Source organism: Aspergillus multicolor, assembly GCF_047715735.1.
Source record: "Aspergillus multicolor strain CBS 133.54 unplaced genomic scaffold BDW74scaffold_10, whole genome shotgun sequence".
Lineage (NCBI taxonomy): Eukaryota > Fungi > Ascomycota > Eurotiomycetes > Eurotiales > Aspergillaceae > Aspergillus > Aspergillus multicolor.
The window spans coordinates 635,070-657,891 of NW_027395961.1; the positions used below are offsets into that span (position 1 = coordinate 635,070).

A 22,822-nucleotide genomic window follows, 5' to 3' on the forward strand; every position below is an offset into this window, starting at 1 on the left:
CCTCAAGATTAGAAACTATCCGACCCCTTACTACTGTTTCTGGTAACCGGCCCCAGAGGAAGAAAGGCATCCCGCATTTGTCAGGAGCACTGGAGGCCAATCTCGCCCGGTCTGTCTGACATATACGCCGACTCGTGCTTGGCATGGTGCGCCAAGTATATCCATGTGGATACTGAGGTCATGATTCACGGAATCTGCGGATCAAAGCGGATGGGATCTACAGCGACGGGCATCCTCCGAGAGGACATCGTGAGGGATCTCCAACTGCCAAGCAAGCAGGTACCTACCTAGCCTCGAGACGAGAAGCAGGATACCGGACCACGCAGTTAGACCACGGTCATCTTTCGAGCTGGAGAAGATCGTCAATGTTGAATAGGCACGTATAAAAAGCGGCATTTCCCATTGACCTGCATGCTCATTGACGGTAACATTCTCAAACCCAGTCCGGGTCTGTCGAGATGTTCGCCCTCCGCCTTCTTCTCATCCTTTCCCTCTCCATCCTCGCCCAAGGCGACGTCACGAAAGACCACGACGCCCGCCTCAAAACCGCCGTCATCCTCGACACCCCCACAACCGGCGCCAGCACGACTCCCTCAGGCCGAACCTTCCTCAAGCTTGCCCGCGTCGACGGCACAACCGGCTCGCAAATTGTCGAAGTCCTCAACGACGGCAACTACACGCTCGTCCCGTATCCGAATGAATACTGGAACTCATGGAATGCCAGCACAGACAGCCAATCCGACAGCGAGACCAAGTACGTCAGCGCGAACTCGCAGCGCGTCGGACCAGACGGAAACCTTTGGGTCGTTGACAGCGGCGCCTTAATCGATGGGTTCAGCAACTCATCCAAGCTCATCTCATTCAACTTGGCGACCAATGAAGTGGTCAGAATCTACTACCTAGGCGACGTAACCACAAAACACGGCAGCCTGAACGATGTCCGCTTCAACGGCAGATACGCCTACATGACCGAGTACACAATCGGAAGCATCATCGTTCTGGACCTCGAAACCGGCGCCGCGCGCATGGTCCTCCGCGAGCATAAATCCACCGTGGCGCTTATGCCGCTTTCCGCAGAAGGCCGGCTCCTGCGCACCGCGTCCACCGGCGAGCTCGAGTACATCCATGCCGACCAGCTGGAAGTCTCCCGGGACGGGAAGTGGCTCTACTACCAGCCGGGCATTGGTTACATGTGGCGCATTGAAACAAAGTATCTCAACGAAGCATTACACAACGAGACAATGGCGGATTTGCTACCAGACTACGTCGAGCCGTTCTCGCTTACACCCAGCACGGGCGGTACGGCTATTGATGCAGCAGGAAACATCTACTACAGCGACGGGGACCGCCAGGAGATAAGACGGTTGAGTGCTAACGGTACGACGGAGCTGCTAGTGCGGGATGGACGGCTGCTGTGGGTTGATGCGTTGTGGATTGATTCTCACCAGAGGCTTTGGATGTGTGCGAGTCAGTTGAATCGTGGAAATCGGTTTGTTCAGCCTGGGAATCGGACCATGACTATCAAGAAGCCGATTTATGTTTATACGATTGAGACGGGGTTTGGCCCGTCGCCGTTGGATCATGCTTGACGCGATGGCTATATTATGGTGAAGAAGGGTAGGTAGGGTGCAAGAAATACTACCATACTAAAAGACTTATGGTTTCTGATCTTTACGCGGCGCAGTCTCATGATGGTAGGAGTCTATATACCCCTTACTCCTTTTGTTTTTGTCTTCAGCCTCAATCACCTTTCGGCCTCCTCCACCCTCCCCACGCCCTTATGACCAAGCCCAAGCCTCTTCAACCCGCCCCATAAGGGTACCTAGGTAATGAATTTAACCACCTGCATCAATGGACAACCCCCTCCCCCCACTTTCCCCTCTCAATCCGCCCCCTCTTAACCCTCCTCGTTTCCCTCTCAACATCCCCCGTAACCCACCACGTCAACCCCGTCAAAACCGCACAAGCCCCAACCAACCCCATCGCAACCGCAAACGGCACCTGGTACCTTGGCGCATACTTCTCCCTAAAAATCTGCGGCCCAATCGCGCCCCCAATCTGGCCATAACTATTCACAAAGCCAATCGCAAACGCGGACCCCGTCGCCCTGCTCGTCGTCTGCACTCGCCACGGCCACATCACGGGGAACCAGCTCGCTGTTAGGGCGTTTGCAATTAGCGTCACGGCGTAGATTGTGCCTGTACTGGGGTACGCGACGAATACGCCGTAGCAGGCTATTATAACCAGCAAGAAGGAGAGGGGGTATAGAGGGCGCGGGATGCGGCTGCGGTCCGCTGTTATACCCGTAATCGCAATGAGCAGCAATCCTGTAGCGGTGATGGGGATATTAAGCAGCTGCGCCTGTGCGATCGTCGTGTACCCTAGATTCGCAATCACCGTGCTCTGGTAGAATGTGACGCCGTGCGTGCCGACTGTGAATGTTGCCCAGATGAGGGTGAAGAGCCAGAGGCGGAGGTCTTTTAGGCTGTTTACAATCTCGGAGAGGTTGAAGTTTGCTTCGGAGGCGCGGGGGGCGTTGGGCGGGAGGCGCGACTGGATGAATTCTCTCTCGCGGGGGGTGAGGAAGGTTGCTGTTGATGGGACTGTTGTTTTGTTAGTGGTCGGTATACCTAGGTGGTATGGGCTAGGGTAGGTAAGGTAGGGCTTGAGGAAAGCCCTAGGTAAGGGTACGTGGACGTACAGTCCGGAAGCAAGAACCAGATCGCGACGCCGAAGAGTACCGTTGCGATGCCCTCTGTTAGGAATAACCTGCGCTTCCATTAGCGTACATATTCAACCTCTAGCTGATCCAAACAAGGTCCTTGATAAGAATGAGCTGCTCACCACTGCCACCCACTCAACCCGCCCGCCCCCGAAACCGTATCAAATGCATAAGCCAGCAACCCCCCAAAGATATTCGAGAAGTTCCCGCAGATATAAAAGTACAGTAGACGCAGCGACATCTCGTCGGGTCTGTACCAGTACGTCATTTGCAGGATCACGCCGGGGAACTGTCCTGCTTCGGCTACGCCTAGCAGGAACCGTGTCGCGTAGAGCCCGCCTTTGTTCTTGACGGCTGCATTGCACATGAGACATATCCCCCAGGATACCATGATTCTGCTTTGCCACTTTGAGGGCGAGAAGCGCTTGAGCAGGAGGTTTGAGGGGGCTTCGAGGACGATGTAGGGGATCTACCACCCGACTATATTAGCACAACCCAGTATGTCTTTGGGTAGATGTGGATGCTTACATAGTACAGCACAGTAACAAGATTATACTCATCACTGCTAATCTTAAGCTGACTCATGATATTCATGTTCGTCCCCTGATTCATGATCCGCGCATTGGAAGCGTTGTTGCTGTCGAGGTTCTTGAACATGAAAATCAACGAGCAGAGGGTCATGAGGCGGAAGTCAATGCGTCGGAGGAGTTTCTTCTCTTCGGCGGGGGTGAGGAGAGATTGCGCCGATGTTGTGGCTGGGTCGTAACTGGGGACTTCTTGTCCTGGTTCATGACTATGATCGTGGTGGGGGGTTGTTCTACTGTCGGTGTCACTGTCGTTGGGGGTTATCTCGATAGCGCCGTCAGTGGCAACGGCTTTACCCTGGATAGAAGCGGTTGCTGGTTCGTGAGTCATTATTGTACTTGGGAAGTGGCTATAAAAGATTCTAGATTAAATAGGAGGGGAATTCTTAGATACTTATACCCAGACCTCCTCTACCTGAAACCTACTGCAAAATTTGAATATTTGGAGAAGCTTTGCGCAAGCTACGACCATTATACCATGGCATCCTTGTATTGCGAGGCTTGGAGCCTATAATAAACCATAGCTTCCATGCACCAATCACGCAAAGGAGGAGCACGATGGTGAGTTAGGGTTTAGCACTGCGATCTACTCCAACAACCCACAGAGTGACTGAGCAGCGTAGATAAGTTCTTCTTATGTCATGAGTGTCTTTTCCACTTGATTATCAAAATAAAACCCTCAATTGCTGTTAGCTATGCATGTATTCAATCACTGCGTTCAAAATCTCCAGGAACAGGAGAATCTTGGAAGATACTAATCGCGGAGGCTGATTGTGTTTGCCCTTCAATAAACTAAGTACCTAGAGAATAGCTTCAATCTGAGTACATGTAACATAGCGAGCTAAACGGCTAGTACCTAATTAGCAGTAGGTGCTTCTCGGTCGTTATAACATGGGACCTTGGGTGTCTCTCGAAAAGTGCCCTATCAGAGGGCCGACATAGTCCGTCTTTCCGCAAACCCTGGGAAGTGACAATCACTCCAGCAATTGACCAACTGCCGTCCGATTGACAATACGAATTCAAGGTACCAGACGCCTAGCTCTTGTATAAAGACAGTAATTGTCTCGATTCCATACTCCTCTGCCATCAGTGTGTCGCGAATTGAATGCCAGGACACAAAGTCCGAGGCTACCTAGACATTTGGTTTCACAATCAAGATTGACCTACAAATTACTTGGTAAATAGCTAGTTTGATGGCCGAGCCCTGCCTAATTAGCCGGGTGCTTGAATTCATTGCCTCTTTTATTGTTGTGGGAATGATGGACCATCAGCCTAGGTAGGATTCTAATCAACCCGTGGCAGGGGAGAGAAAATCATGAGAGCTCTTGCCCTCTTATGTGTCTCAAATCAGCAAGATAGGCCTCGGACTCTGGACATCCGGCATTCCGATGCAATGAGCATGAAGCCCGGACGAGGTAGGGCTAGGGATAGCCTTGCCTATGGAAGAACAGATCCCTCGTCCTGTCATAATTCCAAATAATCTGTCAATGGAGATGCGGCCAATATCTCACTATACTTATAAGCTACACTACAATTCACACCGCGTGCGCAGTCTGCAATGCCTCGCCGACTTCTTGTCGATGCAGGCAGGGCTTGCCGGCGCATCATAAGTCATTTAATCTTGACCCTAGATAACAAACCTCTGCATAATTGGGGTGATGAGTCTGCAGAGAACCTCTCTCGCAAGGTCCTAGGGAAGCGCTTTTCAATTGTCGCGATATCCGAGCTTCAGCTGTAAGCATGGACGTCAGCAGCGGAGCGGGCGGGTGAGAGAAGGGTAACTGTGATTGAAAGGGTAAAGGGTTGCCTTATTATTGTGATAGCATAGCCACCGCGTCTGACTAGCCATAGGTACATAATCTTATACCGAATGACTCGATGTTCTAATAGCCAAGGGCTTGCCGGTTGCCTGGGCTTGGGGCATTGCAAGCTGGGCAATGCGCGCCGGGTCAACCCTGAAGACAATCCGAGCTTCAGAGGATTCCATTGTTGATTGAGTCATTCGATTCTAGGAAGTAGATAAACTTTGGTGTACGGGACAGCGGGACAAAGAGCATAATTGCTCTTTCAGGCGCCACATCTTCCGCGATATGGCCGGAGTGGAGACGAGCTGAAGCCGGCGGACGGAGCCCGGGACTGTTTTCCATGGGCATAAAGAGTATTTGTATCTAGGACCTAGTGCCTCATGAACCTCGAGGCCAAGTAGCTAGTGCCTACGAGTATGAAAGACCTAGAGGGGGGATTGTGTCCGCTCCACATGCATAATTATAAATTGTGAGGCTATTGGCTGGGAGTGCGCGTAAGCTGACAGCCTGATAACCAGGACACCGGTACGAACCCGTTACACGCCTACGTGACTTGGCATAGATGCAGGTCGCAAGCTGCAACACGAAGCAGGGCCTGCAGCAGAGATGCATTGTTGCAAGGTCCATCTCGTATGAAAGAACCCAGCCTCAATTTTAGGTTCCCAGGAATCTTGACGTAAGACCTGGTCTGGCACAACGATCACTGCAGATCTTAATGTCAACACCATTTACGTTGCAGACTCGAACTGGCGGTATCGGTTTCTTTGTACACTCCCAGCATGTAGAAGGGTGATAGGCTTCGGCTTGCCGGGGGCTTCTCTTCCCGATGCAGGAGATCTGACGCGAAGGACGCGAAGGAAGCATTTCCTTGCAAGAGCTGCAGCTATTATCAATGCCATCATCGCTGAAGGAATTATTGTTATCCAAGAGTTGGTGTTTACTCTTAGGCCACCCACATGACTCGCATACTGAGAACGAGAGTGATTGGGGCCAGCAGTACGAGCAGGAATCAGCCACTGCTTATTGCGACTCTGCAGGAGAATCCCACGGAGTAAGTCCGAGAGATCCAGAAGCAGCGTAGGCTCTGTAGATGGTGCAGATCTACCAGGCGTAGATCATTCTTTGTCGTAGAGCTGATCAATAACAGATGTCGATTGGATCGCTCCACCCAATTTCACCACCACCATGCACCACGATAGCTCTAACCGGCCTGCAGTAAGCAGTCATTATGTGCTGGTTTGGGAAGACAATGCATTGGATTCACTGAGACTTCGTCTGCTGTCTAAACGGACCGTATTTGACAGTTGTTGGTGGTCCGTCGGACAATCTTCAACGATTGCAAGACCTCCTTGGTGGAAAAGGCGTTGAAGCGACTCGACTGCAACTTCCGTATGCCTTCCACACGTCCCAGCTGGACTCTATTCTTCCCAAATTCGAGGTGGTTGCAAAGACGGTTACCTTCTAGAGGCCATCGGTACCTGTTGTCTCAACCTTGACTGGAAATGTCGTCAAATCCGAAGGCATTTTCAATGCATCTTACCTCGTCCGGCAATGCCGTCAGCAAGTGGATTTTGTTGGCGCTTTGAAGACCGCCCAGAGCCAAAGACTGATTTCTGATGGCTCACTGGTGGTGGAACTTGGGCCTCACCCGGTGGGCACGAACTTGCTCTCCTTGTGTCTGCCCGATATTCAACTAGTGGCAGTCTCATCCCTCAAGCGAGGACACCCTGACTGGGAAATCATCTCCAAGTGCCTCGTGACCGCGTATACCCACCACCAGACGGTCGACTGGGGCAGGTTTCATGACGATTATCTTCCGTCTTTGTCACTTGTAAGCAATCTGCCGAGTTATGCCTTCGAGGAAACCGAGTACTGGACTCCGTATCGGCGACAGAAAACTGTCGATGCCCTAAGTGACGACAGATCCAGCGGGACTACGTGCCTGCAGCAGATTGAGTTCTTGGGTGCCGATAAGCGCTCGGCGGTATTCGCCTCTAAGATCCAAGAACCGTCGCTGCTGGCAGCTATCCAAGGCCATCTCGTGGATGACGTTGCCATGTGCCCCACTTCGCTGTTCATTGATATGGCATATGGAGCAGTTCAGACTGTTGCAGCTAGCAAAGGCGCAGCAGTTGAGCTTGCGGACCTGCAAATGATATCTCCCTTGGCGGTATCGAGTGATGTTGAGCAGGCCATCCGAGTCGACGCTAATCTTGTAGAAGCCAAAGCGAGCTCTGTTGAGGTCCAAATCACCTCTACAATCCACAGAAACTCTACACAGCACGCGGCATGCCGGGTGATACTGCACGAGTAACCAAAGGCCAGCCTGTCTATCTGGCCCCAGATGCAGCGACTAGTCCAACTGCAAGTCAGCATTCTCACAGCCACCCCTAGTAAAAATTCATGCTACAGTCTGACGAGGGCCCTGTTCTACAAGCTCTTCGACAGCATTGTCGAGTACAGCGCGCCGTTTAGGTTACTCGAAAATATCACTATTGATGGAGATGCGCAAGATGCCGTGTCCAAGATCCGCATTTGCACGAGGGACACAACAACGCATGGCTCTTTCAGTCTTGATCCATTCACCATCGACGCCCTTGTACACCTACCAGGGTTCCTGCTAAACTGTGACCTTGAAAAGCCTAAGGAAGACCTCCATATCGCCAAGTCAATCGGCCGGGTGCTGGTGCTTGATGCCTTGCAAGCTGAAGCTGGGTCCAGCCCCCTCACATGCTATATCACAGTGACTGCGCAGGGTGAGGATGGAGCTACATTCTGTGATACTTGTCTGTTTACGAAGAGCAAAAGGCCTGTTGCCTTGATATCAGGGATCTGTTTGCAGAAGATCTCCCGCCAGATCTTCTGCGTCATCGCCGGCGGCGCGGGAACCACAGCCAGGAGCAACTCTAGCCCTAACCGCTTGATGGCTACGCTTTCGTCCGCGCCAGAAAAGCCAAAGACAACGCCTGCCGCAGACATAGAGGCTGAAGGAGTATACTCGGCGTTCCTCCGTGCTGTGGCAGCCATCACGGGTGTCGACATCAACCAAGTCAAATCCGCCGAGTCGTTCGAAGTGCTTGGCGTTGACTCGCACATGGCCATGTCCATCATCACAGAGACGAACAATACCGCCGGTGTCACTTTGCCCGCAGCATCCTTCAGCAACTGTCCGACTATTTCTGATGCCGAACGAGGACTGGGAGGAAGTGACAGTGGATCGCCCAGCCCATCTGAGGGAATACTCACACCACCATCTACTGCCTCAAGTGATCTGTCAGAATAAGTCAAAGAACGCGTCGGTAGAGCAGTTCTCCTTCAAGGCAAAGCCAATTCGCCGAATAAACCTCTCTTCTGCGTCGCCGAATCCAGCGGATCGGTCGCCGTCTACCTGCACCTTCCTCCTCTCCCTGACGGGACCCCAGTCTACTGCCTCGAGTCCCCCTTCGCTCAATGCCCTGAAAAATATAACCTCTCAATCCCCAACTTGGCGAGAGCATACATTGCATCAATGCGCACAGTTCGACCGCACGGCCCATACCTCACTGGCGGATATTTCTTCGGCAGCGTCCTGGCCTACGAAACAGCCTACCAGCTCGCCCTGATGGGCGAACGTGTCCTCGGCCTGCTCTTGATGGACATGTATGCGCCACCTCCCGCGCTGCAAAATTTCGGGACTCATCGGTTCCTCGGCAGGTTACCTGAGGGTCCAATGACAAACATGAATAGGAGGCTTATGTATGCCGGCTTATTCAAGCTCACCGATATTGAGATGATTCATTTGGAGGCTGTGCTAGAAGCCGCAGTGCCCTATGAGGCGCTTTCAATGCCCCGGGGTTTCGAGCCGATCCAGACGCATATCGTTTGGGCTACCAAGGGGATGAATTACAGCGAGCACGCCGATGAGCACGACGAGGGCGTTAACGGGATGAAAGCGTTCATGTGACTTCTTCCGGATAACAAGACTTGGGAAGATATAAATGAAGAGGACATGGGCATGATGCTCAGATCTTGGTTCTTTGCGGCCCGCGAGGACTTTGGGTCGAATGGGTGGGAGAAGTTTGTTGGGTGTACTGATGCGATTACGGTTCATGAGGTTGATACTGGTGAGTTCTTCCTTGGGCCCAAGATTGATTTGGAGATTTGGGCAAAGCTAATAATGAACAGACCATATTAGTGCGTTGATTCCGCCAAAGGTGAAGGGGCTGGGTGATGCCATTGCGCGTGCGGTGGAGGCTTGTACAAGAAGGTAGAATGGCTTTTATTAGGGCAAGTTTTCGGATATTTGCAAAATAATAGATCTTTACTTTAGAGACCTTCAATCTAAATATCTAGACTAATGAATGAACGGCTGCCATGAATAGTATGATATTACGGATGGGCAATGCATTACCCAGGGTTTAGGGCATCTAACCTCGTGGCCCCTTCACCCGCCACTTTTCAACCCCGAAACACGTCCTAGGGTCCGGCTTCCAAGGCCCATACTCTCATAGCTTGTCTTCTGGCTAGTTTAGAAAGCAGTTGATATATAGTAATAGCTAGGTCTAGAGCTGTAAATGGAGAAAACGTATTCAGGCCGCCCGGAGTTTAGCGGGGGTAAGCTACTGTATCATAATGCTATGTCCGGCCGATTTGAAATAAGACGGGCAGACCATTAGTCCGACTCATATATCTAGGCAGATACTAAGGGGCCACTATAAACTTAGAAATGTATAACTGCTATGGACGAATGTTCGCCCGCCGGGCTAATGGTTCTTCCACGTTGACCCTGTATAAAATTCTAGCCCTAAGTACCATGCTTAAGTCCTCTAGACATTACCATTTATTACCTATTCTTAACTATCTGCTTATACTTATACTTATACTTATACTTATACTTATACTTATACTTATACTTATACTTATACTTATACTTATACTTATACTTATACTTATACTTATACTTATACTTATACTCATCATAGCGATAACCATGGGCGCACTCTACAGCCACCTCTTCACCCCTCTAACCCTCCCACCGGCTTCAACCATAAGAAATAGAAGCATTCTAATAACAGGCTCAAACACAGGTCTAGGCCTCGAAGCCGCCCGGCATGCACTGAACCTCGGCGCTGGGACTGTGATACTCGCCGTGCGCTCTGTGGACAAAGGCGAAGCCGCCAAAGTCAATATCACGAATGGAAACCCGGAGTTGATGAGCAAGGTGCTTGTTTGGCATCTTGATCTGGAGTCGTTTGCTAGTGTGCGGCACTTTGTTTCTAAGGCGCGTGAGTATGTTGGCAATGGAGGGAAACTGGACAGCATCATTTTAAATGCAGGCATTGCGAGTCTTGAGTGGAATGTCACAGAGGACGGCTGGGAGCGCAATCTGCAGGTGAATGTCCTTTCGACGGCGTTGTTGGGGTTGGAATTGTTACCTCTTCTCCTCAAGACCTCAGAATCAGATTCAGACAATGGTTCATCCTTAAAGCCGCACCTCACAATCCTCGCGAGCGACATCCACAAGACCGCTAGATTCTCCGAGCGGCATGCGGAGCATATCCTCTTCGCCCTCGACAACAGAGACCAGTGGGCGAAATCCCAACAAGCCGGCGGCGCAACAGAGCGGTACGCCGTGACAAAGCTGCTTGACATCTACATCATGAAACAAATCGCCGCTCTTGTTCCGCTTGATGAAGACGGGGAGCCGAGGGTGGTGGTGAACTGCGTCGCGCCGGGCTTCTGCAAGTCGGATCTTTTGTCGCGGGAGGAGGGTGTTCCGTTCGTCATCAAGGTGCTACAGCGGGTTGTTGGACGGAGTGTGGCTGAGGGGAGTAAGGCTTTACTTCATGCTGTGTCTTTGGTGGGTGAGAGTCAGGGGGAATGGGTTGAGGATTTGGCTGTGAGGGAGTGAGTACTACCATATCTTTTCTATCGGGTTCATCTGGAGATGGTTTGGGGTTAGGCTAATGGGTTTATATAGCCCCGGTAGGATCGTCACGAATCCGGACATGGTGCGCGTTAGGGAGAAAATCTGGGAGGCCTAAGATTCTCTGCTAATCTGTCCTATACTTACCCGGAGCTCCTTTAAAATTTAATTCTAAAGTACTAAGCTAGTTTAATTATTGCTGCAGGCTAAAATTAATAGTATACTTAGGGACACTTTTATTCTTAATTCTTTCTCCTTCTTTTTTTAAACTCCCTTCTTTATATTAGCGGTGTTTTAGTATTAATTCTCTTGCTAAATATTACTATTTTAATTATTTAATATACTGTTTTATTTCTTAAAGCTGTTATTCTTGTTGTTAAATTTAGTCCCTATTTAATATTATATTAGGACTAATTTAGGAATATTCACGCTTTAATGGTTTATCTCCTTTTATAGTCTTATACACAGGTGAACTATAAAAGTATAATAGTCCCTTATTAAGATTATTTTTATGATAAATACTTTTTAAATTTATAATTAAATAACTAGGTAGCATAGTGTCTCTCTGTAGGTAGCTTAAAGTAAAGAGTTAGAATTATAACAGCCTAGGATATAGAGCCAGGTATAAAGCAGAACACTAGGGAAAAGGGGGTGAAATGGTGGTTAATCTCTAGGTTACATATCATAAAGACTAACTCTTGGCTAACTAAGCTATGCTAAGGGTTAGTCTTAGATATATAAGGAAAATTAGTTATAATATTACTATATTTTATTTTTTTTATATTATTAAACCTTTTTTATTACCTAAGGCTAATAATTCTGCCTGCTCCTAAAAAAATTAACCTTAATTTATAAATAATATTAAGGATTCTGTATTAGCTTTTTTATATTTTTTATTAAATTTATTTTACTTTTATTTTAATACTTTATAGTTTTATGCTTAAAATTAAAATATTTATAGTAATTTTTATTTACAGGGGATTTATCTAGTGTTACCTTGTTAGTATTTAAGTCTTATATTAAGATTATTTAAATAGTATCATGCATTATTACTTTAATTATAAGTAATATAAAAAAATAATTTAAATATAATCCGGCCAAGGATTATTATTATCTTAATTAGGTTATATTTAGGTTTAAAAATTATTATTATAGTAATAATTTTTATGCAGGTAGTTAAACATAAAATAATAATTTTTTTAACCCCTTTTCTTTTCTTTTTTCTTTTCTTTTTTATATTCTTTTTAAAATAAATATATCTTATTTTTGTTTACTTCGCAAGTGTCTTTATCTTAATTTTATTATTAATTTTTTTTATTTCACTATTATTATGGCTCTAAAGTGTAAAAAAGATATTATTAAGACTTTAGTTATTTTAAAAGTTCTCTAATGCCTTTATTATTTTTATACCACTTCAGTAATAATAAACCCTAAAAATGCCTTTAAACCCTTCTTAATTAATTACACCACATATACCTGTGGTACAGTGATGATGATGATGATGAATTCATACCCTGACCCCTTGCCTAAGTAATATGCAGGATACCACTATCTAGTCCTTATATATATTTATATATAGTAAATTATTACTTTTTAATAAATTTAAAGCCTTATTATAGCCTATAATAACTAATACCTGGTGTTTTATTTAACAGCCCTATAGCACGCGGTTATAAAACCTTTATAATATCTTTATAAAGTCTAGTACTATACCTAAAATACTATTATTTTATATATTATCTTGCTTACCTTTTTTACCTAGAGATCCTTCTTTTAGCATGCCTAAAATATTATTAAATATAGTCCCTATCTTTTTTTATAGCTTTTATTATAAATCCTTTAGTTTTAGGTAGTTAATTAAGACATAAATAACTATTTTTATAGCTTTATATTTATACTTATTATCTTTTCTAAACTTATATAATTTACTATATATTACTAGCCAGGAATGGCCAGTTCGGAGTTAGATAAGCAGGTAGGCTTAATTTTAGGGAAGAAAGCTATATATTCTCCGGGTATAAATTAAAGATAGGTTTTTACTAATTTAATATAAGTAGCTATTTTTCTTAAATATTCTTTATTCCTGTTCCTACTCTTTTTAAATTCTTTTGCATATAAATTTATTCTCTTGTAAGAAAAGGTATTTAAAAAGATGTATATTATCTAGTCCTATTACTTTTTTAGCTAGTTTATTAGCTATCTTGTTCCCTGGGTCCCTATAGTGTCCCGGCACCTATTAAAGGCAAAGCGGGATTCCACGCGCCTTTAGCTCGCTTGCTGACTAGCGGATGGCTTTAATAATCCTCTGTCCTGACTTGTTCCATGCAGTAGCAAGGGCCTGCAGTGCTGTGGTACAGTGCTTCTCGAAATCACCTTCACCAACAAACATGAGACAGTTGTTTGTGAGCCCCACTACCAAGACCTTAGCGCGAGGTGTTTATTGAGCCACCAGCATTTAAATGAGGGCCTCTGTACGTTTCCTTCCAAGCTAAAAGAGATTTACTGGACTATAACACTATTATCACAGACTATTATCCCGGCTACACAGGATTCACCACTGAACACTCTTAGAGGCGACTTAAGAAAAAGCCCATGTAAAAGAGTCCACAGGTAGTTGCTCTTGCATTCTTCTTAAAATTCAGGTTTCTGATCCTTAGAGCATTACAATATATTGTTCACAATTCAAAGTCCTAGGAGTTCCAATTGAATCAACTCAGTGGAATATGAGTTGAGACCATTGATGCTGCATGGCACAACGGCCAGGAACCGGGACTGAGGATTGCATGGCGGTGGGGTTTCCATGGTTTTCCATGGCGCTCTGCCATTGTGCACGGTTATCCGGCCTTGTGCAAGTTTATGTAAAGGAGATGCAGGGCACATCTCACCCCACTGGTCCCTAATTGGCCAAACGAGACGCTTTCGTGAAACGGGATACCAACTTCAGCCACTGGTTAGACCAGGATGGGAATGGTTCTTACCTCCATGGATCTGCCGGCTCGAATTGTAGATCAGAGCACGAGTCTTGGAGGACTTTATTAAGCCTCTTGCTCTTTAAATGGCACGTTGCTTATATCAAGGTTCAGTAAGAAGCATTCTAATCCACGCGAACAAATTTATCATATATGACTTCATCTGGTTGTTACGAACATCCATATTTGGAGAGGTTAGCTGAATTGAATTTTAAGATGAAGCTTTGCGCATCCTCTCCAAACGTCTGTTGTGGTTGAAGCAAAGCTGCGCGTTTTTGGGTTGGGTAGTTTCGTGCTTGGCAATCTCACCCGGGCCGAGAGTTAGGCTGGATAATGTCGGTCACATGTTGGCAACTGGCGAAGTGCCATTTCTTTCCCTCCTTCATGTTGCCCTCCTTCTGAAAACTCGGCACTTGGTGCCTTTTCTACTTTGATATTGGAAAGACTAGAGCGACAAGTTGTTTCATGATGGATGTGAAGTTCTATCTTGATCGCAGAGCTAGGTTGCTCGTCCTTTTGTGATTGCCCCTCTGCGGGCGGCTAATGCAGATATCTGGTTGGCGAGGATACGTCACGAGACTTGTCGTGAGGCTTAAGGTAATCTAGTCCAGCTGGACAAGTGTCTCTCTGCTTTAGCTCTCAGCAACAGCTGTCGCTTTGTTCAAGACACCAAAGCTGACTATTTCTTCTCTTAAACCTCTTAAATTTGTGGCTATCACTTGCCCAAATGCGCCCACCCAGTCAAAACGAATTTACGATCGCGATCATCTGCGTACTGCCCCTTGAAGGAAAGGCAGTCGAAGACCTTTTCGACGAGACCTACGACCGGTTGGGCGAATACTACAAGAAGCAGCCAGGCGATAACAATGCATACGTTTATGGAAGGATTGGAAACCATAATGTAATCCTATGCTATATGCCTGGTATGGGAAATTGTAGCGCAGCCAGCGTGGCATTAAGGTTGAAAATCAGCTATAGAAGGGTTAAAGTGGCGCTGGTTGTTGGGATCTGCGGAGGTGCACCATATCCATTATCAGGCGGCGAGATATTTCTAGGGGATGTTATAATCAGTGACTCCATTGTTCAATACAACTTTGGCAGGCAGTACCCTAGCGGCTTTGAAAAGAAAACAGATGTGAAAAACACGCTTCGAAGACCAAACCAGGCAATCCATGCAATACTGGCCAGTCTCCAGGCAAGGCGATCTCGCAGCGATTTTCAAGAGAGGTTGTCATGGCATTTAAAAACACTCCAGGAATCACTACCCGATTGGCAACGCCCTACTACTGTTGATGACATCCTCTTCGAAGCCTCATATCAACACAAGTCCGAGGATAGCTACAAGGCAGCTGTCAACTCAACCTGTATTCGTCTAGGCTGTGATCTGGGCAGGGTATGTCGCCGTCGGCCCAGCACAGAAAACAGAGGCCCTAGGGTTCACATCGGGACAGTCGCATCCGCTGATATGGTGATGAAATCAGGTGAACATCGTGATCGTCTAGTCAAGTCAGACGGCGTTATTGGTTTCGAAACAGGGGGTGTTGGGGTGTGGGACATGATATCATGCATTATTATCAAGGGGGTGTGCGACTATGCAGATAGCCACAAAACTAAAGCCTGGCAAGCGTATGCAGCAGCAACTGGAGCTGCAACTGCTAAAGCTCTCTTGGAATACTTGCCCTCCAACTCCGTTTTCACGAAGGATACCCAAGACGAGCTTTTTGACATTAATGAATACACAGTCTTCTGAAAGGGAATGGAAATGGATCCGCGCTCTTAGCTTTCGAAGAATGAACAACCAATGCTTCAACTGTGGACGCAGCGGTCACTACGAGGATACGTGCTTTTTTGACTGCGGAAGATGTATAGACAACCAGCCCATATAATATGCGTCACTAATGCATGAGTAGGTCGGGGCCGCCGCCATACCCAGCGTGATTGTCGAAACAACTTTAAGCACGGATCTGACGATGAGAATGACCACGCAGATAATGGTAAAGAGCGATGGAACAGCATTCTCATATCTCGTATAAAGAACAACGAATGCTTCAACTGTGGCGACGGCCGTCACTACGAGTACAACTGCCAGTTGAACTGTGCAAGATGTAAATGTAGACATACCTCGCATTATGTTCGTCGCTAATATGTATCTCTAGGTCATAAGAGCGGCCATACCCAGCGCGATTGTCCAAACCGCTTCCGTTCTGCAAAGGTATACGATGAGGCAGAGTTTGACGCAGATCTTGAGGACTATGTCCCAAGGTTGATGGAATCAAACCCTACAAATGCCAATAAGAAGACTGACAAGGCTGCTGGACCTAGTTCAGCTCAGCTCCATGAATGTAACTTTGATGAGCACAGCCTTGAAAGTCCACTTCTCTCTACTATCTTCGATGAAAGTGAGAAAACGGGACAAACTTTATCATCAATTGGAAATGTTTTCCATGGTCGAACCTCGGCGACGGCGATACCTTTGTTTCGTGGCCCTACTGATTCACCACTCGACACACCGTGTGACTCAAGCACAAGAAACGAGACTCTCAGCGCACAGGAAAACTCTGGTCACAATCTGAAATATGAGCACTATGGCACGGACGACTCTGATATAGAAACTACGTACTCGGTCGATTCAAACCCTGATATCCAGAAACTCAGCTTCATGCGAGCCTTTGCCGCCCAACTCCAACATGATCTGGAATGCGATTCGGAGCAGTCAAATTTGTCGAATATTGATTCGTCATACTTGAACACCATCATGAAAGCATTCGCTTGGAAATTACATGGAGAATCTTCAAGTCCATTTGAATGGGAAGCAGCCGCCACTCTTCGCCAAAAACAAACGTAAGGTTAATGACTTATATTCCTCTTGGCTCAAAGTACTAATAAATGCCCGTTTCCTAGCGAGATAATAGACTGTTTAGTCTCCGGTGAAGATCAAGCTGATGGAGAAGAAGACGAATTGCCAAGGTCACCACCGTTCAAGAAGCCTCGGGATCTAGTCTCAGACTGGATCAATGGTGTTGATGGCTCTACCCCTACTGAAGAGGAAAATGGCATTGATAACCATCCCACTGAGCACATCAAAGATTCCTTTCTTCTTAAGTTGTCGGACTACGAAAAGTTCATCCGAAAGTCGGACGCTTATCAATGGCTTTTGCTAAAGTTACGCCAGCACGGGCAGCTGCCATCAAATGAGTTCGCTATAGTTTCTGAACTTGGGAGGACAGTCTGGAAAAAATTTAAAATACTAGAGCCGCTACATCAACTGAGTCGCCGGAGGGGGTCATTGGTAACAATCGAAATTGAGCTTGATTGGAGATTGATGAGCCATTTTGATGATCTTGAATTTAGCTCATCAGATACATTTCCGGAGAGAGTTCTTTGCGTCACAGGGGTTCCAAGCGAAGCCCAGGCAACAACAGTAATTGAATACTTTCAGCAAACTTGGCCCGTTTCAGGAGAGCACACTATCAAGATGATAAGGCAACTTCTTAATACTCCTCAAGCTGAAGAAGTCATATGTGAGTTTCAACCTAGATGTCTATTCGATTTTACTGCTGATCCATCTCGCAATAGACCACTTACCTGGACCAAGAGATGCGAAGATTCGCGCATTTATTCAGTCTTCATCTCAATGTTTTATCTCCGTTACCGGAAGCCTATACCTCGTGGCCGAAATTGCCGAGCAAATTGGATGGCTAATCTCTGGCTCACAAACTCCACCGAGCAGTCAAGGCATTGTGATCTGCTACCCTCGGGTAAGGAATCTTGATGCCAGGGCTCAGCACAAAAGAAGTTTAGGTGTCGCCGTTACAGGAACATGTCAAATCGTATTGGACGTTGAAGAAAGGAGTACGGAGAGCAACTCTGGTGGTTTCTGTTGGAGATCTCTATTCTCCAACATAAGTATGATTGGGGGATACCCAATCCCTCTCAGGCCTATTGCAAATACTAGCCTAGAAATTTCGCTAGGTACCATGGCTTATCTAGTTCACTCTCAACAGGTTGTACAGTGGGGTGAGAGAATAATGATCAAGGGATTTAGCTCACTGCTGGTGGCAACCTCAGCTACCGACAGCATTACTGTATGGCACCTTTTCCTCAGCAAATTGCCCGACGAGCGTATCTCCTATATCGACCCTCGCTTGGAAACCGTGAAAAGCACGGTATTTGAACATCACTCTCTTCGTTCTCTTGAGCAGACTCGTCACATTGTGGGCTGGTGTTCGAATATAACTGATTTCTGCGGTAAGCATCATAGAAATCCTTTATCCAACGTCAAGCTCAAGAATTCACGATAGGGCATTCGTCGGCACGGAAAGCGATTTCAGGATGCGGTTTACCAAAGCCTCCGCCAACCATGGTTATCGACCGATTGTACATTGAAGCAGGCTCTGAAGTAGTTGCCGGCCTAAACATTGGCCTAAACAAGCGAAACCAACCAGTCTTGCTCAAACGACAAGATGACTACCCCACATTCCTCAAATGGATTAGTGATCAAGCTGTTATCTTTTATGATGTATCAGAACACCGTGCGTGGCTGGTCGATGGTGCTTCTGCACTATTACACCTTCTTCGGGTGTCCATATACCTAGACGAGAACGATCCAGAATCCACCTACGATTGGGTCTTCGATATACGGGAATTGAAGGACACTTGGGAGGATTCCTCAGGGCGAATAGCGGCTTTAAAGACACTAAAGCACCCACAAAACCTGGAATTGAAACTCTATGTCAAGAATCCTGGGGATCCCATCATTCAATACGCGACCATAAGGGAGAGAGTCAGCAAAATAATGCAATCCCTTGATATTCTTTTTGATTCGCAGGCAAAAGCGTCCTCGCAAGATGGCATCAGAATATCCCAGACGCTCAAGCCCCAGAAAGGAATAGCCGGGTTTGACGTCCTGGATGTCATCTCCCCTCTAGGTCCTATTCATACAAGGATGAAGTATCCGAGTTCTTTGGGACCTGGGTGGGTTGACTTCATACCTTCTTTGGAGGCCATCACTATTTTTGGAAACGGATTCGGCGACCTGATTCAGCCCAACGACCTTAACGCTGTCTGCTGTGGCTGGAAGTCTATCCCTATTCACAAGGAGTATTTGACAGCGTCGGTATCTACCATCAAGATGCTGTACGAAAAAAGGCTTCTTCGAAATGAGCCTGGCCTATGCCTTGGTGAGCTTACGGGCAAGATCGTCTGGACTTCGGAGACCAACCCATTCAAAACTTGTGGATGTCTTAAGGATCGGAGGGTTGGTACGGATTGCCATATAAACCCAGTGCAATACCTACTGCCAAAAGCCTCTTGGAGATCAAGTATTATTCCGAAGCATTTGGCGCCGGTCGATGTGAATCAACTTGAAGAGAAAGGTGCAGTAGTTTTTGGACATCTGTCCTTCATGGGTAGGGTCAAAGAAGAGAATAAAGACAACAGGAGAGTAAGGAGGCAGTCACCCTTGCATGGTGAAATGGACAGCAGCTCTGGGAACACTGGGTCCTCCACGATTGTGTCCGATGAGGGCCAGTCAACGAGATCAACGGGCATCACACAACCTAGTATAGACTCTGTGTCTCTTAAGGACAATGTCATGACAACAAACATCAGCTCGGGAAATCAGGACAAGAACCACGTGCGCAAGAGGACCCGGGTGGTTTTGGGGCTACTGAGAAAGCTACCTGGTTTTAAAAGACAACGTGGCACTGACTAATTTTTCGGGCTTCCCTGTATGTATGACCGGCACAATATAAAATGGGGCATTGTGTTCTCTTTCTTTTTTTTCTCTTCCTTTTGCATGTATTCCTGAGCTGCCGGCAGAGCGGAGGTTCTCCTAGCTCCAATTGGAGTGTCTCTTGAGCAAATATTCCGTGTTTGTTGTCGAGCCAACACCTCCTTTATCGCCCAATTGAGCTAGCGGCCTGGGCCATCCTATATTACTTTATAGCCAATGAAATTAGGCAAACTGCTCGCCATTTCCATATAATTGGCCGGCCAAAAAGATTGTTCATCTGTACAACCTCTCCGTCAATGGTTGCCTGTGCCCTTTCAGGAGAATGCAGGAAGTTTCGATCCGAGGGGTAGATATAGATCGTCCTTAGAAGTATCTCATGAGGACTCGCCTTTTGCGGTTTGGCAGTGTCACCTGAGGCAGAGAATTCTTAGTAATTCAAGGCCTCCAACTACCAAAGTCATAAGCCGAACAGGTTTGGATGTATCCAAACCTCCAAATGGTAAACAAATTTGGCTATGAATGTTATTTACAGTACCTTTGCTTTTACCTATAAAAACTCCAAAGCATTCTTAGAACTAGAAGAATTCATCACGCTCTTTACCTTCAAAATAATCCCTAGTATTCGATCAGTATTCCTAGCTAGTACGGTATTCAATGGGCCTGATAGGCAGGTTTTGAATATGATGAAATGTAGTCGCCGGCACAATGTGTACCAGGGGTGCAGTAAGAGGACTGTCTGCTAAAGCTCGTTTCGTTGGTTCTGATAATCTCAGAGCTTGTTTGCCGCTGTTTCCCATTCGACCAGGGCGTACCACTATGTTTCGTAGGACGTAAAACGTACAGAGGCTCACAGTTGAGTGCTGGCGGCTCAATGAACCACTCGTGCTAAGTTCTTGGTAGTGGGCATCAAACGTCTTGTTTTTATTGGTGAAGGCGATTTCGAGAACGACTGTACAGTCAACAATCCTGGGATTCTCTTCTGGAATCAGGGCAAGCTTAAAGAAGCAGAGAAGATGTATTAGCGAGCACCGGCAGGCTATGAGAAGGCACTGGGTCCTGGCCATTCGAAGATGCGCATGGGCGTCTGAATCTCTGGCATCACTCGCCACCTTTGGTGCTGAACGACCTTGTAGAAGAGTCACACTACATAAAATCCTCCGCTGAAAGTAACATTCCTATTTATTCTTCCTAAATTATTTGGTGGCTCAATGAAATACTCACGCTAAGGACTTGGCAGTGGGGCGGGAAGAGAATCATCATATGTTTGTTGGTGAAGGCGATTTCGAGAAAGACTGTAGTATACGACCTCGGAGTCTGTACAAACTGGAGCCCTTGGATCTTGACGGACTGTACTAAAAGAAGAGAATTAGAGAATTAAAAAGGAATTTATAAAGCACGTGGTTAAATTACTACTTAAACCCCTAAACAGGAGCTAAAAGCGGCCTAATAGTAGTTTTATTAATAAGGGGTGCCATATCTTAATAAAACATGTTAAAGGTAATAAAGCTATTTATATTTAAAAAAAAATAAAAAAAAATTTATTAAGCAAGTTAACTTATAAAAAAAAATAATTTTAAAATTATATAAGCCTAAAAGATAATATAATAAAATTTTTTAAAATTATAACTTTTAAAAAAAGTAATAAACATGTTACTACCTAGGAACTTTAATACCTAATTAAGAACTTAATAAAAGTTATTACTAATTAATTAAATATTATTAAAAAAATTAAGGCTAACTAACAGGTGCTTAAAACTTAGAATATAAAATTATAAAAATAAATTAAATTTTTTTAAAAATAACTTAAAGCTATCTTAATAACAAGGGCTACTGTAAAAACATGGGCTAAGGTTATAATTATTATATATAAATAAAATCTAATTATGCAACCTAATTAACCCTAAAAAAACTTAATTATATTAAGATTAGCACTTAATATATACCTAAAATAAATAATAATAAAAATAGTAAATTTTAAAGATATTTACTTATAAACATGGCTAACGCGAAGATTTAATTAGCATTATTAAGTATAAATACCACTAAAAACATGCAGGTGGCAGGGATTAGCATAACTAAAATAGGATATATTATTAAGTTTAAAAATATATAGTTAGCTAAAATAGCTTAAAATAATATAATATAGCTTTATAAACTTAAAAATAAGACTAAATTAATAAAACCCTGGTTTAATATTATTATTTACTAAGTACTAATAAAAAAATTTAACCTTAACTAAAATAAGGAGCAGGGAGTTTAGAAGATTTTAATAAAAAATAATTTAAAAAAAGAGAGTTAAAATTAAAGATATTACATGACTAAAAAAAACTGGTTATTAGGATAATCTGCATCCCTAGGCATCTAGTTTAACACGCTAAAAATAGTAAGATTAGTATTTTAGGATAAACTTTTAATAGGCTAGAGATAGATTAAAAGTATAAAGCCCTATAGGGTTAAACTAAAGTAATACTATTACTGCTAGCACTTTAGCTATTTAGCTTGGTTATATAAAAAATAGGTTAAATATAATTATTATAATAAATAATATAACTAATGCCACTGCCTGCCAGGTAAATAGCCATAATATATAAATTATAAAGGTAAATATCTTATAATAAATTAAGAATGCTAATTACCTGCTAACCTAGGCTTTGCTTAATAATATTATTATATTTTTACCTTTTATAATTAAATATTTAAAAATTTAGAGCAGGAATATAAACCCTTATTAATAATTAAAGCTAAAGTTTAAATTTACTCCTAATTTAAGAACCCCCTATTATAATATATTATACTTATATTAGCTATAGCGCCTGGCGCCTTTACTAACTAATATACTTAAATATAAAGAAAACTACCTAATTTTATAATATTTTTTATATAAATTAAAGAATCTTAACCTTTTCACATTATTAAATATATTATAATTATCTAAATTTAGTAGTAGTTAAGCTATAAACTTTAAAGGTATAATACCTTATTTTCTTAGTTTATATTTTATTATTAAATATTTACTAAGTAATATATACCACCTCTGCCAAACTGGCACTAAAGGAGATTTAAACCTGTATTTAATAATATACCCAGGCTACTAACAGACCCA

General features: G+C 44.9%; 7 protein-coding genes across 7 annotated transcripts; 6 read left to right on the forward strand and 1 right to left on the reverse strand.

Annotated features, from left to right (window-relative positions):
• The first annotated feature begins 302 nt into the window (after window positions 1-302).
• BDW74DRAFT_14343 (uncharacterized protein) lies at window positions 303-1,639 on the forward strand. The gene has a single exon (XM_073722870.1). The coding sequence runs from the start codon at window positions 459-461 to the stop codon at window positions 1,587-1,589; it is 1,131 nt and encodes a 376-aa protein (XP_073584643.1). The 5' UTR covers window positions 303-458; the 3' UTR covers window positions 1,590-1,639.
• Window positions 1,640-1,848: 209 nt separating this feature from the next.
• On the reverse strand, window positions 1,849-3,637 carry BDW74DRAFT_167564 (uncharacterized protein; the record flags this gene model as incomplete). The annotated part of the gene is made up of 4 exons (XM_073726705.1): window positions 1,849-2,603; window positions 2,702-2,769; window positions 2,845-3,191; window positions 3,251-3,637. 4 exons carry the CDS (start codon window positions 3,635-3,637, stop codon window positions 1,849-1,851), a joined length of 1,557 nt encoding a protein of 518 aa, XP_073584644.1.
• Window positions 3,638-6,296: 2,659 nt separating this feature from the next.
• BDW74DRAFT_177614 (polyketide synthase dehydratase-domain-containing protein) lies at window positions 6,297-9,054 on the forward strand (the record flags this gene model as incomplete). The annotated part of the gene is made up of 4 exons (XM_073728940.1): window positions 6,297-6,326; window positions 6,577-7,407; window positions 7,456-8,377; window positions 8,432-9,054. 4 exons carry the CDS (start codon window positions 6,297-6,299, stop codon window positions 9,052-9,054), a joined length of 2,406 nt encoding a protein of 801 aa, XP_073584645.1.
• A 45-nt stretch (window positions 9,055-9,099) lies between these two features.
• BDW74DRAFT_177615 (uncharacterized protein) lies at window positions 9,100-9,361 on the forward strand (the record flags this gene model as incomplete). The annotated part of the gene is made up of 2 exons (XM_073728941.1): window positions 9,100-9,214; window positions 9,276-9,361. The coding sequence occupies 2 exons, from the start codon at window positions 9,100-9,102 to the stop codon at window positions 9,359-9,361; spliced, it is 201 nt and encodes a 66-aa protein (XP_073584646.1).
• Window positions 9,362-9,954: 593 nt separating this feature from the next.
• Window positions 9,955-11,180, forward strand: BDW74DRAFT_152285 (putative short-chain dehydrogenase). Its single transcript, XM_073724339.1, has 2 exons — window positions 9,955-10,997; window positions 11,071-11,180. Exons 1-2 carry the CDS (start codon window positions 10,081-10,083, stop codon window positions 11,132-11,134), a joined length of 981 nt encoding a protein of 326 aa, XP_073584647.1. The 5' UTR covers window positions 9,955-10,080; the 3' UTR covers window positions 11,135-11,180.
• A 3,532-nt stretch (window positions 11,181-14,712) lies between these two features.
• On the forward strand, window positions 14,713-15,735 carry BDW74DRAFT_167565 (5'-methylthioadenosine/S-adenosylhomocysteine nucleosidase family protein; the record flags this gene model as incomplete). Its single annotated transcript, XM_073726706.1, has 1 exon — window positions 14,713-15,735. One exon carries the CDS (start codon window positions 14,713-14,715, stop codon window positions 15,733-15,735), a length of 1,023 nt encoding a protein of 340 aa, XP_073584648.1.
• A 2,610-nt stretch (window positions 15,736-18,345) lies between these two features.
• On the forward strand, window positions 18,346-20,546 carry BDW74DRAFT_177618 (uncharacterized protein; the record flags this gene model as incomplete). The annotated part of the gene is made up of 2 exons (XM_073728942.1): window positions 18,346-19,242; window positions 20,493-20,546. 2 exons carry the CDS (start codon window positions 18,346-18,348, stop codon window positions 20,544-20,546), a joined length of 951 nt encoding a protein of 316 aa, XP_073584649.1.
• Between the last annotated feature and the right edge of the window lie 2,276 nt (window positions 20,547-22,822).

Coding starts and splice junctions, on each gene's coding strand:
- BDW74DRAFT_14343 (XM_073722870.1), top strand. CDS start 459: ATGTTCGCCCTCCGCCTTCTTCTCATCCTTTCCCTCTCCATCCTCGCC.
- BDW74DRAFT_152285 (XM_073724339.1), top strand. CDS start 10,081: ATGGGCGCACTCTACAGCCACCTCTTCACCCCTCTAACCCTCCCACCG. Junction 10,998..11,070: donor GAGGATTTGGCTGTGAGGGA/GTGAGTACTACC, acceptor GGGTTTATATAG/CCCCGGTAGGATCGTCACGA.